Source organism: Halichoerus grypus, chromosome 4, assembly GCF_964656455.1.
Source record: "Halichoerus grypus chromosome 4, mHalGry1.hap1.1, whole genome shotgun sequence".
In the NCBI taxonomy this organism is placed as follows: Eukaryota; Metazoa; Chordata; class Mammalia; order Carnivora; family Phocidae; genus Halichoerus; species Halichoerus grypus.
The window spans coordinates 190,272,124-190,286,440 of NC_135715.1; the positions used below are offsets into that span (position 1 = coordinate 190,272,124).

General features: G+C 50.5%; 1 protein-coding gene across 1 annotated transcript in view; it reads right to left on the reverse strand.

Annotated features, from left to right (window-relative positions):
• The window catches only part of COL6A3 (collagen type VI alpha 3 chain), an 81,970-nt gene that overhangs the window by 21,431 nt on the left and 46,222 nt on the right, over positions 1 to 14,317 (reverse strand). Inside the window, exons 21-36 of the mRNA XM_036065465.2 lie at positions 13,890 to 13,952; positions 13,227 to 13,292; positions 12,785 to 12,838; positions 10,618 to 10,653; positions 9,968 to 10,030; positions 8,911 to 8,973; positions 7,580 to 7,642; positions 6,623 to 6,685; positions 5,133 to 5,183; positions 4,902 to 4,937; positions 4,401 to 4,463; positions 3,660 to 3,722; positions 2,144 to 2,176; positions 2,022 to 2,058; positions 1,908 to 1,919; positions 1,317 to 1,810 (exon numbers count right to left, since the gene is read on the reverse strand). Coding sequence (XP_035921358.2) covers positions 1,317 to 1,810; positions 1,908 to 1,919; positions 2,022 to 2,058; positions 2,144 to 2,176; positions 3,660 to 3,722; positions 4,401 to 4,463; positions 4,902 to 4,937; positions 5,133 to 5,183; positions 6,623 to 6,685; positions 7,580 to 7,642; positions 8,911 to 8,973; positions 9,968 to 10,030; positions 10,618 to 10,653; positions 12,785 to 12,838; positions 13,227 to 13,292; positions 13,890 to 13,952 — 1,260 coding nt within the window. The remainder of the gene's footprint in view (positions 1 to 1,316; positions 1,811 to 1,907; positions 1,920 to 2,021; positions 2,059 to 2,143; positions 2,177 to 3,659; positions 3,723 to 4,400; positions 4,464 to 4,901; positions 4,938 to 5,132; positions 5,184 to 6,622; positions 6,686 to 7,579; positions 7,643 to 8,910; positions 8,974 to 9,967; positions 10,031 to 10,617; positions 10,654 to 12,784; positions 12,839 to 13,226; positions 13,293 to 13,889; positions 13,953 to 14,317) is intronic.

Consider the following 14,317-nt stretch of genomic DNA (forward strand, 5'->3'; position numbering starts at 1 on the left):
TGGGCCTCGAGGAAAATTATTTAACCTGCCTGGGGTCCAATTTCCTCAGCTGCAAAACAGGGATAGCGGTAAACTCCCCATGCCTAATTTGATAAGGCATGTAAAGTGCCTGGGCTAGCCTCTAGGAAATAGTGGGCACTTCGGTAGATGGTCATTGTCAGCAACAATTGCAGCCCTTGACAAACGTTAGCTCCATCCTCCCCTGCTCTCCCAGGTACAGAAAGGGATTTAAAGGCAAGGCAAGTATTAAAATCACTTCTAGAAGATTCAGGGAGCCCTGCTCATCATCATGGCACTTAGCACACCATCACTAAGGAGTCATTTAGTGAATAATTGAATTTAATTAATGGATGATTAATTGACTTCTCCAACTTGCTGAAAGAGTGCTGTCAAGACCATGTGGTTCTGGGTCCCTGAGCCCCTGTGAGGGAAAATGTACATAAATGAGCGCCTTACAAGGGGTAGACAGCTAGCAGCCCCAGCTGGCTTCCCAAGCTCAGGGCTCTGGGCTCAAATTGGCCTGTGGTTTAGCAGAAGAAGCCCCGAGAGATGACACCAATGACCAGCCTGCCCTTTGCTGACATAGGCAGTGGTAAGACCATAGAATCCGCAGTCTGGAAGGGAAGATGCTAGAGACCATCCTGCCCCACCCCGCCTTTCACAGGGGAGAAACCTAAGATCCAGACAGGTTAAGTGACGTGACCATATTACTTGCAGTGACTTGAAGCCAGAAAGTGGGGGTCGGTGGGGCACTGGAACTAGGGCTCTTTCCCATCATGCCCACCGCCCACTCGTCTTGAGCAATGCCGCTGGAACTGGCCCAGAATAAATATTGATTAAGTAGCCAATTAGTATAGTGATTATTATATATGGCATTATAACAATTAAACAAGCTATGTAAGCAAATGATAAGGGAGTACTTCACAGCTTCACAGCGAAGGCTGAGCCTTGGCTGCCATCCTGGCTGAGGAAAGGTTTGAAGAGGGGCGTAGATGGGGTGCTGGGGTCATTGACGCTGGGGGAGGGGGGACTTCACTAGGAGACTGTAGGCCTCAGGGTCAGCCCTGGGAGATTCTCCTCCAGCAGGTGAGGATGGACTCAGTGGGAATAAATCACAAGCAACTGGCTGTCACCCTGGAGCCAGTCACCCGGCTATCCTGGAAATCTCACTCGAGTAAATCGCCAATCACAACAGCCTCACCCGGGGGCTTTAGGAAACTCTGGCATGAACTCATCAAGGAGGCACGATGGGCCTGGGAACCTGCCCAGAGCCCAAGAAGAGAGTGAGGTGCCAACGACGCCCACAGGGCACAGACCTGCAAGGCGTTGATGAGCTGCCGGTCCTCCTGGCTCGTGAGGAACAAGGGTGTGATCCCTGCATCCGAAAGCTTCAGCACAGCCTCCCTGAGCTGCGGGGACGCCCTCGTGGGCTTATTGCTGAAGAAAACAGCCACTTTCCTCATCAGGAATCCGTTCCTCACACGCTTAAACGTGTTTCTGGCCACGAAGGACATGGCCGTTTCCAGATTCTGTTGCTTGGATGTCAGAGCCACCTGGAGGTTCTTGATCTTGTCCAGGAGGAGCGACTTCTTCTTGGAGTCGGCAAACCGGATCTCTGTGGTCACTTCGTTGTTGTAGGTGACCACGGCCACGCGCGCCCCACGTGGGCAGTTGCTTTCAGCAATGGTCAGGTCGCCCACAATCTTCAGGAGCACGTCCCTCATCCGGCTAAATGTGTCTTGGGTGACCCCCTCCGAGGTGTCTAAAGCAAAGGCCAGCTCCGTCGGGAAGACAGGGCATTCCAGGGGTCCTGCAGGAAGTGGCGGGTTTTCAAAGACAAATTTTACTTACTGGAAAAGGGGCTCTTCTTTCCGCAGGAGGAAGTCAAAGGGCTGAAATCAACTTACCATAGCAGCAAGCTACGAAAGAAACAAAGAGAGGAGTGAAACATGTTTACTATGTGAGAATTTCAAACGTAAAAACAGAAGGGTGTCACGGACAGGAGAGAATCGTGTACTTACGACATTTATCTTTGATGCTCTGGACAAGTGCACATTGCTTTAAAAGAAAAGGAAAGAAGTGTGAGGGGCAGTGGACAAAAGGCTTACAGCGCAATGACTGCAGCTGTGCACATGCAACTTACATCCATGGAGTCCCCTCTGTTGCCTCTGGGACCCTGAGGAACAAGGAGAGAGAGAATGAGAAGCTGGACAGACAGGCAGAACCACCAATGCGAAGGAACCACCCTCAGCCCCCAGAAACACGACAGAGGAAGCAAAGGTGGTCCTCAGATGACCTTGATCATTTTCAGCCTCTCCCTATAAATTTGATTTTACTGCTCAAGGAACAAAAGAGAGACAATTTTGAGGGCAAAAATGTTTCCCTTGTGGGTGCCTGGGTGACTCCGTTGGTTGAGCGACTACCTTCAGCTCAGGTCGTGATCCCAGGGTCCTGGGATCGAGTCCCACATTGTGCTCCCCCTGCTCTGTGGGGAGCCTGCTTCTCCCTCTGCCCCGTCCTGCCATTCCCCCTGCTTGTGCTCTCTTTCTCTCTCTTTTTCTCTCTCTGTGTCAAATAAATAAAATCTTTAAAAAAAAAATGTTCCCCTTGCAAGATAAGTAGCTCCACACTTTGGAAACCTGGGAGTTCATGACTAATCAAAGGGATCACACATTTGGGCTTGAGTCTCAACACTGCTTCTCCCAAGAGAAGAGCTTCCTTTCCACCTGCTAGCCTAGTACCTCCTGTTCACATTAGGGACAGTGAGGAGCCACTTAGCTAACCCTCGGCTCCAGGTGTGAAGCACGCCAGCTGGATTCCACCCCAGAGGAGCTCCGAGGACAGACCCATGGCCACCATGGCCTCTCATCCCAATGCGTGGCCGCTCCGATGGTCAAGCAGTCATCTTGTGGGCCAGTCAGGTGTCTTTCCACAAGACTAGTGACTGGCTTACTTTCTCCCATTAAATGTTTCACTTTTTAAAAGCAGCAATCACCTGACTCAGCCTTCACCGAAGCCCAACCCATCTAATCCCCCAACTTTTCCTTGTAGGAGTGACTGTCCATCATTCTTTGAACCTCATCAAATTTCATGTCGGGAGATAATAGAGGGAGAGCTTCAAATAAGGAAACGAAGACATTCACAGTGAAGAGACATACTGGAAGGGCTGCAGAAGGTCGCCCTCCTGGCCCCAGGTGGCCGGGCACTCATGGGTTTTAAACCACAAATCAGAAGCTCTCTTGGGGATTTTATAAACCAAAGGAAGTAGTTCGCAAACCAACATCTGACATAAATTATACTAATCCTATAAGATGCAACCAAGAGGTACTAAAACTTGTACTTTTTTTTTTTTGGTCCTGTACACAAACCTCAAACAAACCTACACCAGGAAATTATAAAGGCAAATTACGATATACCCCAGACCACAAGGTTCCACAAGAAACTTCTTTTTAAAGTTTCTCGTTACTCTAAAACTCAAAAGCTCTTTTCTCCATTGTGGTATCAAAAAAAAAAAAAAAGATTAAAAAAAAAAAAGGCAGTAACAACAAAAGCGCAGCAGCCTGCTCTGTGAGGAGAGGAGACAGCGGAAAGTTTATAAAGAGTCGTGTGTAAAAAGCATCCCGCCCCCGTGGCTTGATCAGAATTGGGTGGGTACTCACAGATGGTCCTGGGTACCCAGGGTCTCCCTTCTGCCCAACTGCCCCTGGAGGTCCTGAATTTCCCTAGAAAGGGCAGAACAAACACTGCTCAGCATGGCAGAAGATTGCAGGGTCGGTGAAGGTGATTTAATCCAACGTTCCCCGTCCCCACCAGAAATCTCTCACTGTAAGATGCTTGCCCCAGAACCATTAATGAGACTATTCATGGATGCACAAGAAACCAAGAAATGACAATTAATCAGATCACTGTTCAGTGGAGACAACCAATCCAATGTTTTAAAACTTGAATAGTAAAGGATGTAGTTTGACTGTCTTCACCGAGCAAATGAACAGGATAATACGATGGTTTTCACTATATTTTAAGCTATAAATAACAGTTTCCCACATCTAGACCACAATTTGCTAAGTCAGGACTCATTGCAATCTTAAGAGGATGAGTAAACATCCACTGACGAGAGTCACTCAGAGCTAACAGTAGCGTAAGGAAGAGTGAGGAGGGGAACGTGCGGTCTAGTGATCTTTGAGATGCATTAGAGGAAGGGGCTCTCTGGGCCTCCCCTTAAGGACAGCGTGGCTGAAGGAGGACAGAACAGACAACCACAGAGGGTTGGTCTGGTCTGGGGCTTAGGATTCCTCTTCTTCTACCTTCTACTACCACTAGCCAGGTTGCAAGTGAAGAAGGATAATTTTCACCCCACACGTTCTCATTCCCCACCTGCATCCAGGTGCAAGCAGACTCACCCTTCGGCCTCTGATGCCTTTGGGTCCCAGTGCTCCGCCTGTCCCCGGCTCACCAGGGGCACCCTAGGAAGAGAGCCAGAAAGAGACGCATTAAGCTCTGAAACAGAGGGTCTAGCTGAGGGTCCCTGGGTCATCCGGACCACACTTCCCAGGGTAGCCAAGTGGCTCACTCTGATTTATGTTTTACTGGGTTCCTAGTATATTTGTGTTCTTTGCAGAGTCAGCCTTAGCTTATTGAACCCATAATGACAATATCATACAGATCACAATATTTTTAAGTTTGCAAGTATGTTACTGCGGCGTCATCTCATTTAACCCTCACTCACCTCCACTTAACAGGTGAGGGAGTACCGCAGAGAGGTGGGGCCTTCCACGGGTCACGGGTTAGTAAGCAGCTGACCCAACGCTAGCACCACGATATTCTGATTTTCAACTCATGAATATACCAGACTCAGCCCCAAACAATGGTGATGTTTCACCACTAGGGGAGTATTTATTTACCTTTGAACCTGGGTATCCAGGGAATCCTCTTTCTCCCTATAAGAGATAAATAAATAACTCAATATTTGGTCCCAATTTAAAGGCATCTAAAATAAATTATTCTTGAGCAGAAAAAAATACATCCCTGGAGTCACCAAGAGAAAAAAATTCACAATATTACATAAAATTTTGGGAAATAATTCTTTAAAAATACAAGCTGTCTGAAGCTCAAGAAATCTAGCAGATACGCACTTTTTTGCCTCTGCGTCCTTCACTGCCAACCCCGTCTCTGCCATCATCACCCTGGGGGTGGAAAGAGAGCGTTACTGCGGGCCGCCGTGTTGGGCACGCACAACCACCTCTGTCCAGAGCCCTGAGCACAGGGTGCTTGGGTCCCTGAAGTGTTCCCAGATCGAGGAAGTGTTCCTGCTCCCATCCCACCCTCCAGGTGCAAACAAGACCGCATCTGTAAGTGGGCGGGCCTAATGGACTCCTTTGGCAAAATGGTGCTGGTATGCCACCATATAAAGAACAACGGACAGCCACTGGGAAAGACAGGGCTTGGGCGCAGAATCAAAGACCCACTGAACCTGAGACTCTTAGAGCTGCAGGGACTCCCGAAGGCCATCCAGGAGTCTTTGATCGTCCTTCAAAGCAAGAACGCGGGACTCAGTCTCTCACGCCTGCCCGGGTCTCCTGTGCTCAGACCTTGCCACTAGACTGTCTTCTTTCCAAACACCCCCCTCCTGTGCTCTCAGATCTGCCCCATCACACCCCCATGGGAGACTTTCAGAACTGGACTCCATCAGCTCTTTCAAAAGAATCAGAAGAATGCATGTAAACTATACATTAATATCCCTAAAATATACATGGAACATGCTACCTAGTTCATTTACAGCTTTAAGCAAACATAACAGCTTAAGAGGTATTGCCCAAAAATGTACGGACACAGAATCAAGAAGAGATTTCCTTCAGTGGTCTGAATAGATTTTAAAGTCTGATTTTTACCCTTCTGCTCCTGAAACTAACAATAACAGAAATGGATCTTTTAAACTTCAGTTTCCTCTAGAGAAGTTGCATACATGCAAAAAATAGTTTAAAGTTCAGGATTATAAATCAGATGAATCTGGTCCAATTACAGTATTCAGGTAGACTACCTCACTTTCTAAAAATTCTCAATGTTCCATAGACTTCTTTTCCCTGTACAGGAAATGTATATTACAAAGTTATCGTTAGTGAGCAGGTTATTATTATAGATTATTTTTAAATAACATTTTTTCAAATGAGTTATCGAGGTAATAACTTCTATCCCCAGGATGTCTCATTCAAAGGAAACGGTTTCAATCTGGATCGAGACCTGGTCAGATCCAATTCCATTTTAGCCAAAGGACATATATTTTTTTGCAGGAAAGCCCCACCCAGTCATGGTCACAAACCATTTGCAGGACCGAAAATGAAGGTGGTTCAAGCTTCATTGAGTCCCCACATTCTTGGGAAAGAAAGTGTCTTTACCCACTCTTCCTGATGAATTGAAACTTATTTTGAAATTGATTTGCTGTTTATAAGCAGAAAGTTTCACTGTGTTCCATCGGATCCCCAAGGATACAAGAAGCCACTATTGAGTTACCTTTATTTGGAACCAACCCAATTTGCAAGGATGAAGCCTAGCCCAGAGCAAGGCCCCGGTCTCCCCGCCTCCCGCCTCTCAGCGAAGGGTGAGCCACAGCACGTCGTGATCTTACCGTCTCCCCTCGGGGGCCCCGGCTCCCGATGCCTCCCTTTGGTCCTGGCTCTCCGGGCTCACCCTACACACAAGAAACAAGGCTGAGAGAGCTGTGGGTCCAAGGCCAACTTGAAATGTGATTCCAAACCATTTGTGCTTGACGCGGTGCCAGTGGTAAGGCTGCTGCCGCAAGCTGCTAACTTCACCTTTTAGATTCGGATAAAAATGATTTTTTAAATTGCAGTGTTCGTGTGTGGACTCCTGGAAAAGAATCCAGGAAGGTCTGTGTTTGTTCCTTGCATTAGCCTGGCACGGGGACATGCTGACGGGGCAACGAGAAGGAGAAACGGGGGAAAAGAAGCCAGGAAAATCGGTGGGCGTTGAATTCAGCAGGGACACCCAACAATGCCAGCAAGAGGCACAGAGACAACCGTGGATTCCCATGAACACATTTCCTTGACTGAGAAAATGCTGCCCTTTCAGACTGGTTCTGATAAACTGTGGTTTCTCTTCAGGCTTATGGAAAGTCTGTTCTCAGACAGCCTTCATAGAACAAGCTGCCGTTATCCAAAATAGTCGGGGATCTGGGGCTCTTGGATGAGCTAAATACGGCCAGCAGCGCTCCGCGCGCACCACCACTGTTTAAAGAATGTGTGTTCAGCACGGCCCCGACGCTGTGCTTAGCGCCTCCAATCTGCTCTCTGGCTCCGAGGAGCCCCGTGCCACGGCGCGGACAGAGGAGGGAACCCCCAGCTGCTGGCAGGTTCTGGCCCCACAAGAGCCAGCCCACTGAGTACAGCCCGTGTGTTCCCTTGAGGCGGGACGGGACAGGGATCCCAGTGGCCAAGCTGGCTGGCGACGGGAGAAGCTGGGTGCGCGCGAGGCAGGGGGGCACACGGACGGATGAGACAGAGGCTCAGGGGTTCTGGCTGGGGCTCGACCTCAGGACATGAGCTTTACATTTGTCAAGACAAACCTTTCTTCCCAGGGGACCGGTCCTGCCACGTTCTCCAGGAACACCTGCGGTCCCTCCGCTTCCCTGGAGCACAAGGAGAGGAGCACGTCAGTGAAATATTCACCCCCCCCCAAGCCAAAGGGCCTGAGCCCTGCCCCCCACCGCGCTGCACTCAGCGCCACTCACGGTGCCGGAGACCCAAATGCAAGCCCGCACGGACAGGGCTTGTGCAAATCTAAAACATCAGGGTGACCACGTGGCACCAGTGTCCGCAAAGGGACACATACCCCGGGTCCCTGACTAGAGGACCAGCACCCAGTTTTCATATGCCTCTGTTTCCCTTTGCACACCTCCACACGGACACCTGCGTGTGCAGGTGTGGAATCCTGTGTACGTGTATCCATTGAGTGAGCAAATAAATAATGATGAAACATAGCTCTTAAAATGGAGTGCAGCCTCCAGAGCCCAGAAATGACCAGAACGGACGTGCCAACAACAGGAGGTAGCAGCTACTTGTCATCGGTGACCATGTGAAGAGCTTCACCTCACCCCCACTCCACCTTAAACTCTTGACTAATCACAGCTTAAATAATGTGACCAAAACCACAGAAGCTCGGAAAATAGGTATTTCTCAGATTGCAAACTGGGGAAGGACCGTCCACACAAACAGTGGCTCGCACAAAGTTCCTGCTTCGCTATCCGACCTTTTGTGCATTTATGTCGCGACAGGTCAGGCCTTTGCCAGTTTTTGGTCACTCTGACTTTCCATAACAAATGACAGGGTAGCGCCCTCGGTATCCCATCAGGCAGGAGGGACGCCAGTGCTGGGCGCCCGGTCCCCACTCGGCTCTGACCCGTTCCGCGCATGGTCACCAACCGCCGAGATGGATGCTCACGCCTGTGGTCATGCAAGTTAAAGCAGCAGCTTGTGTGTGGAACCTGAGGATGGGGGACGCCTCACACAAAATACCGAACCACAAGGCAATCTCTAGGGGCCACCTCTGAAACAATTTGGCATTCGCGGAGAATCGGGGCAGATTTAGTTAGACCTTACGCAGTTCTGCCCGCAGACTTTGGAGATGCGGGACGGCCTCCCTATGCTTACCACCCAGCTGGCCCATGTTGGGAAGGAGCAGCACTGGGATTTAGAAGCCCCTGGAGCACCAGGAAAAAGAGTCTCTTACTTCCTCAGGGAAACTAGCCAGTCACCCAGTCGCCGCGAGGACTGAGGTTGACCCAGGGAGGAGTCGAAGGGAAGTCTGTCTACAGCAACACCATCCCCGGGACCTCAGCCCGTGCGGTCCTGTGCTCTCCACTTAGCTAAAGACGGGGGTGGGATCAAGCCGACTTACCCGAGGCCCAGAAATGCCTTGTTCACCGATCAGGCCTGGAGGACCGGTGGGACCAGGTGGGCCCTGAAAAGTAAAAGGCCAACGTAAGTGCTGTGTGAAGGTGGCACTCCATGAGGAACCTCAGGACCCAGAGGCCAGAGCCTCGCTTCTGCCAGCCAAAAAGCCTGCTAGAGACCACGCTTCTGTCTCCGCTCTAACAGTAGCCCCAACCCAGGACACAAATGGGGAAGTCAGTTTAAAAAAAATACAAGGAACAAGGGGCGCTTGGGTGACTCAGTCGGTTAAGCGACTCACTCTTGATTTCAGCTCAGGTCATGATCTCAGGGTCGTGAGATCGAGCCCCATGTCAGGCTCCGTGCTCAGTGGGGAGTCTGCTTGAGCTTCCCTCCTTCTCCCTCTTCCTCTGACCCTCCCCCCCCGCCATCTCTCTCTCTCTCTCTCTTTAAAATAAATTGAATTTTTAAAAAAAAATTACAGAACAGGAGTTCAAACAAAAGCTTGTCCGCAGATGTCCACAGTAGCACTATTCACCGTTTCCAAAAGGTGGAAAGAGCCCAAGTGTCCACCAGCTGATGCCTGGGTAAACAAGTGGCTGTCTGTCCACACCGTGGAATATGACTCAGCCACGAAGAAGAAGGAAGCATAGACACGCTACTACATGGAGGAACCTCAAAAACGTGATGCCCAGTGAAAGAAGCCAGACAGAAAAGGCCATATAGCATACAATTCCATTTCCATGAAATTTCCAGAAGACACAAACCCACAGAGACAGAAGGGAAATGAGTGGTTTCCAGGAGCTAGGGGAGGGGAGATGGGAGTGACGGCTTAACGGGGAGCGGGCTGCTCTGGGGACGGTGAAAATGTTTTCTAACTACATAGAGCCGATGCTTGTACAACACTGCGAATGTACTATCCGCCACTGAATTGTTCACTTCACAATGATTAGTCTCGCGTTCAATTTTGTAAAACTGACGGTCACCTCAATGAAATTTAAAAAAAAACACCAGAGCATCTGGGAAAGCATCACAAGGCACGCAGCCTTGCCGGGGATACTGACCTGTGCGCCTCGGGTCCCCTGCTCTCCCACGGAGCCCGGCTGGCCGGGGCCGCCCTTGTTGCCCTTGGAAACAGAAGAAGACGGAGGGGGAGGGTCAGGGTAGTTCATGCCAATGTCAGCTGTGTGTTCCACAGTCACATCTGGACAGAGGGACAGGGGAACAGCCCTACGTGGGGGCGGGGGCCACGGGCACCGTGCCTCCAGACTGAGACATGACCCCGTGCAGCGGGGGTCACTCTAGCACTCTTATGATGGTTTCTCACTCTTTTCACCTTCTGCTCAGGATGGCTTTGTGAGACGGGGAGTTTTTAATCCAAACCTGCCTTGTGCAGGTGAGTAGACGCTGAGACGGGCCAAGGCCCAGATAAGCGAGCACGTCGGGGCTGAGGTAGGCCCGGACACCGCCTCCTCCACCTCTCGCCTTTGCTTCTGCCCCTCGTCCCCACGGCCCCTCGGTTTCACGAGCCCTTCAGAAGAGGCTCGGGTTAAGGAGTTGGCGGAGAAGGTGGGGCCAGCTGTTTGAGCTTCACGCCTTGCTGGCCGAGGGACAGTGCTTTTGGCTCCTGGGCGGGATGGCATCCCTGCCCTCTGACAGCACACGGTGAGTCCCGACGTGATGGCAGAAAAGAGGCGCCAAGGGGGAGACCTACCTTAGCTCCCACGGGTCCCCTTCGGCCGAAGCCACCCTGTGGGGAAGTCACAGAAACTCAGAGGGAGCCTGGGGACGGAGCCCGGGGCTCTCTGCGACGGGAGCCACCGAGCACTAGACGCCGCGCCTAGCGGGCCCCGAGCAGACGCACGCGAGACCCCCTTCCTCCTGCTCTCATTCCTTCGAGCTCTTGCTTCCGTGCTGCCCTGTTAACCACCCAAATCCAAGCTTTCAGAGTTAACTTCAGACCTGCCAAGCAAAATAATGACTCGCTCTCGCTGCACGATCCCAGCCAGTTTCAAACAAGGATGTGAAATGGTAATGTCGACCCATCCGCTTTATGACCATTTTCCTAACTGCGGGGAGAGGTAATGAAATATGTTCATTCTAATGGAAGAGAGTCCCAAACTCTCCAGATGCTCCTGGCCAAATATAACACATACTCCGTTAAGTAAAGCATCGGGAGTGCACGTATATGTGAACCTAAAAGCCCAACTGTACTTAGTCTGGGCTCATGACTTGGCAACATCTTCGTCGATGTTCCAGAAGTGACCCTTAGTTCAAATACATGTGGGCCCGCAGCGCTAAGTAATCCTTTAATCTCAATTTTGTGATGCTTCTTCTCTAATGCAAACGGTTAGGATGGGAATGCATGAAGGTCCTGTCCTGGGTGTATCTTTGCGAGATTAAGGGTTGGTATTCTGGATTCTGTAACACACCAGCTCTGTTACAGGGCTTCGTCCATCGGCTGCAGCAACCAAAGAAAGGCACTCTCCGCTCCCAGTGGACCAGCCCAGAGATTTTCTGTGGTGATTGTTTTGCCATTATTCACTGTGGTGGCAGCATCTTTAATGCAAGATTTTGGTCTCCTTCCACGGACGACACATGGACCAGTGGAGGAGGAGGAGACAGGCCGGACTCCTTGAGAGTGACAATCTGGCTGGCCTCCCCCAAAGGGGACACCCTGGAGCACGGCCAGAGGCCACCAGTGCCCAAAGACGCACGGCTCATGCCAGAGGCAGCCTGCAGAAGCCTGCAGTGGTGGCGTGAGGCGTGAGGTAACCCAGGGGGAAGGACACGAGTCACCCTGGCATGAGCCTGGTGCAGCGAGGTCGTAAGGGAAGGAGGAGGCCAACAGCCAAGCTTCACCCAGCTTCAAGGGTGAGGTAAGAGCCCTTGACCATATCAAATTCAAACCCAAGTTTCTACCTTGCCCACAGAAATCAAACAAATGGTATGCATGGCTCTGTTTTAAGTCCTTTCACGAAAACAAGTTTTGGCTCTGCTCGCCCACAGAGCCGACAGCCCATTATGACAACCGAGTATTTCCTCAGTCGCTGTTCATTATACAGCCCCTCAGCATTATCCAACTCTAATCCTCAGAACTTTGAAGGTAGCATTTTCAAATTTTGTTTTCTTCTGAATTTTAAAAGCATAATTGAAAAAATGATGCCCAAGGCCGATCGTCTGATCATGGGTGAGAGTCATTCCTTCCAAAAGCCCTCAGCGCAGGGCACGTCTCGGACGGTCCAGCCGCCGATCGATCCCCCAGGGCCCCGAGCTCTGGGTTCCCAGGAAACCTCCTAAAGATTGTATACATAACTGTGGCTTTAGCAACACTTTAACAAGACTCAAAGAGCCGGCAGGCAATGAGCTATCCTGCAACAGGCATTTGTGAAATGTCTTGAAAAGACAGCTGCAAGATACCATTCACGAGAAGCAGAATCTGCTTGCATCCTTGAATTACAGCAGTACAATCATTTAACCAACCAGTATACGACCCGTCAGCCTTCCCGCCCCTCACGCCCTCGCTCCCCCTGTATTCCTGCTTCTGTCTGGATTTTTTAAATATTTAGCGGGATAAAACCAAGCCAAATATTTGAAAGCAGCAAAGATATTACTTTTAAAAGCATCTGCTGGATGTGGTTTTTTTGGACGGGCAGGAGGCAGAACCGGGGGGGTGGGGGAAGAGATGGAGCACAGAGCAAATTATAAGAATGAAAAATTTCTATAAGCAGCAAGGTCTGGGTGACGACAGTTTCAGGAATCCCCTTAAAGTCCCTAAGTATAAAGTTGCTGAGCAGCTCTGCCCCAGGTCGTGTCGGCAACTCCGGCGGCACTTGCTAAATCTTCCCAAGGAGCCCCCCCAAGCCCCAAGAGGCACTCACGTCTTTCCCGATTTCTCCAGGGCTTCCAGATACCCCGTCTCTCCCAGGGAGACCCTGATGTGGAGAAAACATCGGCGTAAGATTCTCATCTGCAAAGAAGACTGTCTAACTCTGGCACACTGTGCCAGACGCTACGGGAAAAGGGGCACACACCCAGGGTGGTGGGCTGCTTGGTGGGGCCCCTTAGACGTGGGTCGGGCCCGTCTCCACAAGCCTCTGGCTTGACAAGCACTTTCCATTAATATCTAAGGGGCACAAATCTGCAGAAAAGAAGCCCCTCTTGGTGGCAGCTGCTATTGCTCCCTGTTGGGGAGACCCCTTCACCTGCACACACAGTCCGCTCCTAGCCTCGTGTGGCCCACGGCCCCGAAGACCACTTCCGTGGCCTCTGTGGCTGGGCAAGCCGTTGGCAAACGGGGCCTGGGAATGCAGAGCGCCGTACCATGGGGCCGATGTCTCCAGTTTCTCCTTTGGGTCCTCTCTGCTGACTGTCCTGTCCTGAGTTACCCTGTGAACAACACGGGTCAGGGACATGAGCCGCATATGCAAGAAAGGGACGCTTGAAATTCACGTGAGGAAAAGAAATGGGGAAAAAAAAGGGTTTGCAGCTTTTCTGGTTCTATGGTTCTACAAAAGCCCTGCCAGGCCAGCCTCCTCTCCTCCTGGCCAGAACAAGGCGAGAGGGACCCCGGGCCACTGCCCTCCCCAGAGCCAAGAGTGGTCCGTGACCCCACAGTCAGGCTGTCCGAGTGGGGTAGGTGGGCTCTGCGGGATGTGGCTGAGGGGTGGTGGCTCAGGGTCTTAACGTTTTTGCCACCCCTAATAGCTTTCTAACCACCCGATCCTGCTGGATTAAAGTGCCTGAGACCAGCTTTTAGGGAAATTTCTGAGGTCTTCATATGCTAGGCCTTGCAAACGCTTGTCTTTGCAGGTAAGAGAGCAAATGCATCTCCAAAATTGTAGGAAAAGGAAAACCACGTATGTTATTGACACATTTAAAGGCAATTTCAAAATTCTGGTTTAAAATTCTTCCTTTCAACCCACTTTCCTGCAACCCTCTTCCCCAGATGTGGGTCTCAAACTGCGGATGAGGAAGCTCCCTTACCGGGTCACCTCGAATTCCAATGTCCCCTCTCTCTCCTTTGTCCCCTTTAGGTCCTTTGTCACCCTAAATAAAAAGCACAAGCAGAGACAAAAATTAGATAGGGTTTCAAATTTGTATCTCACCCTTAAAATCACGTTCTTTAGTTCATAAATCTTAAACAGAACAGCATTTCCCATTTGCTCATTTACATGAAGGTAAAATGACTTCCAGATGTTTCTGATTTGTTCAGGTAATCCCAAATATTTACTGGGACCTATTCTGTACCAGGCACCAGGGAGTTGTTTAAACAGAACACACTCAGTCCCTGCCCTATGAGACATAACTCTTCACACAAACAAACAAACAAAAAATCTGATGTAATTGTCCCAGCTGACAGAGGACCGAGGCGATGCCAAGGATGCACCCCTAGAGGACATCAGGGAAGGCTG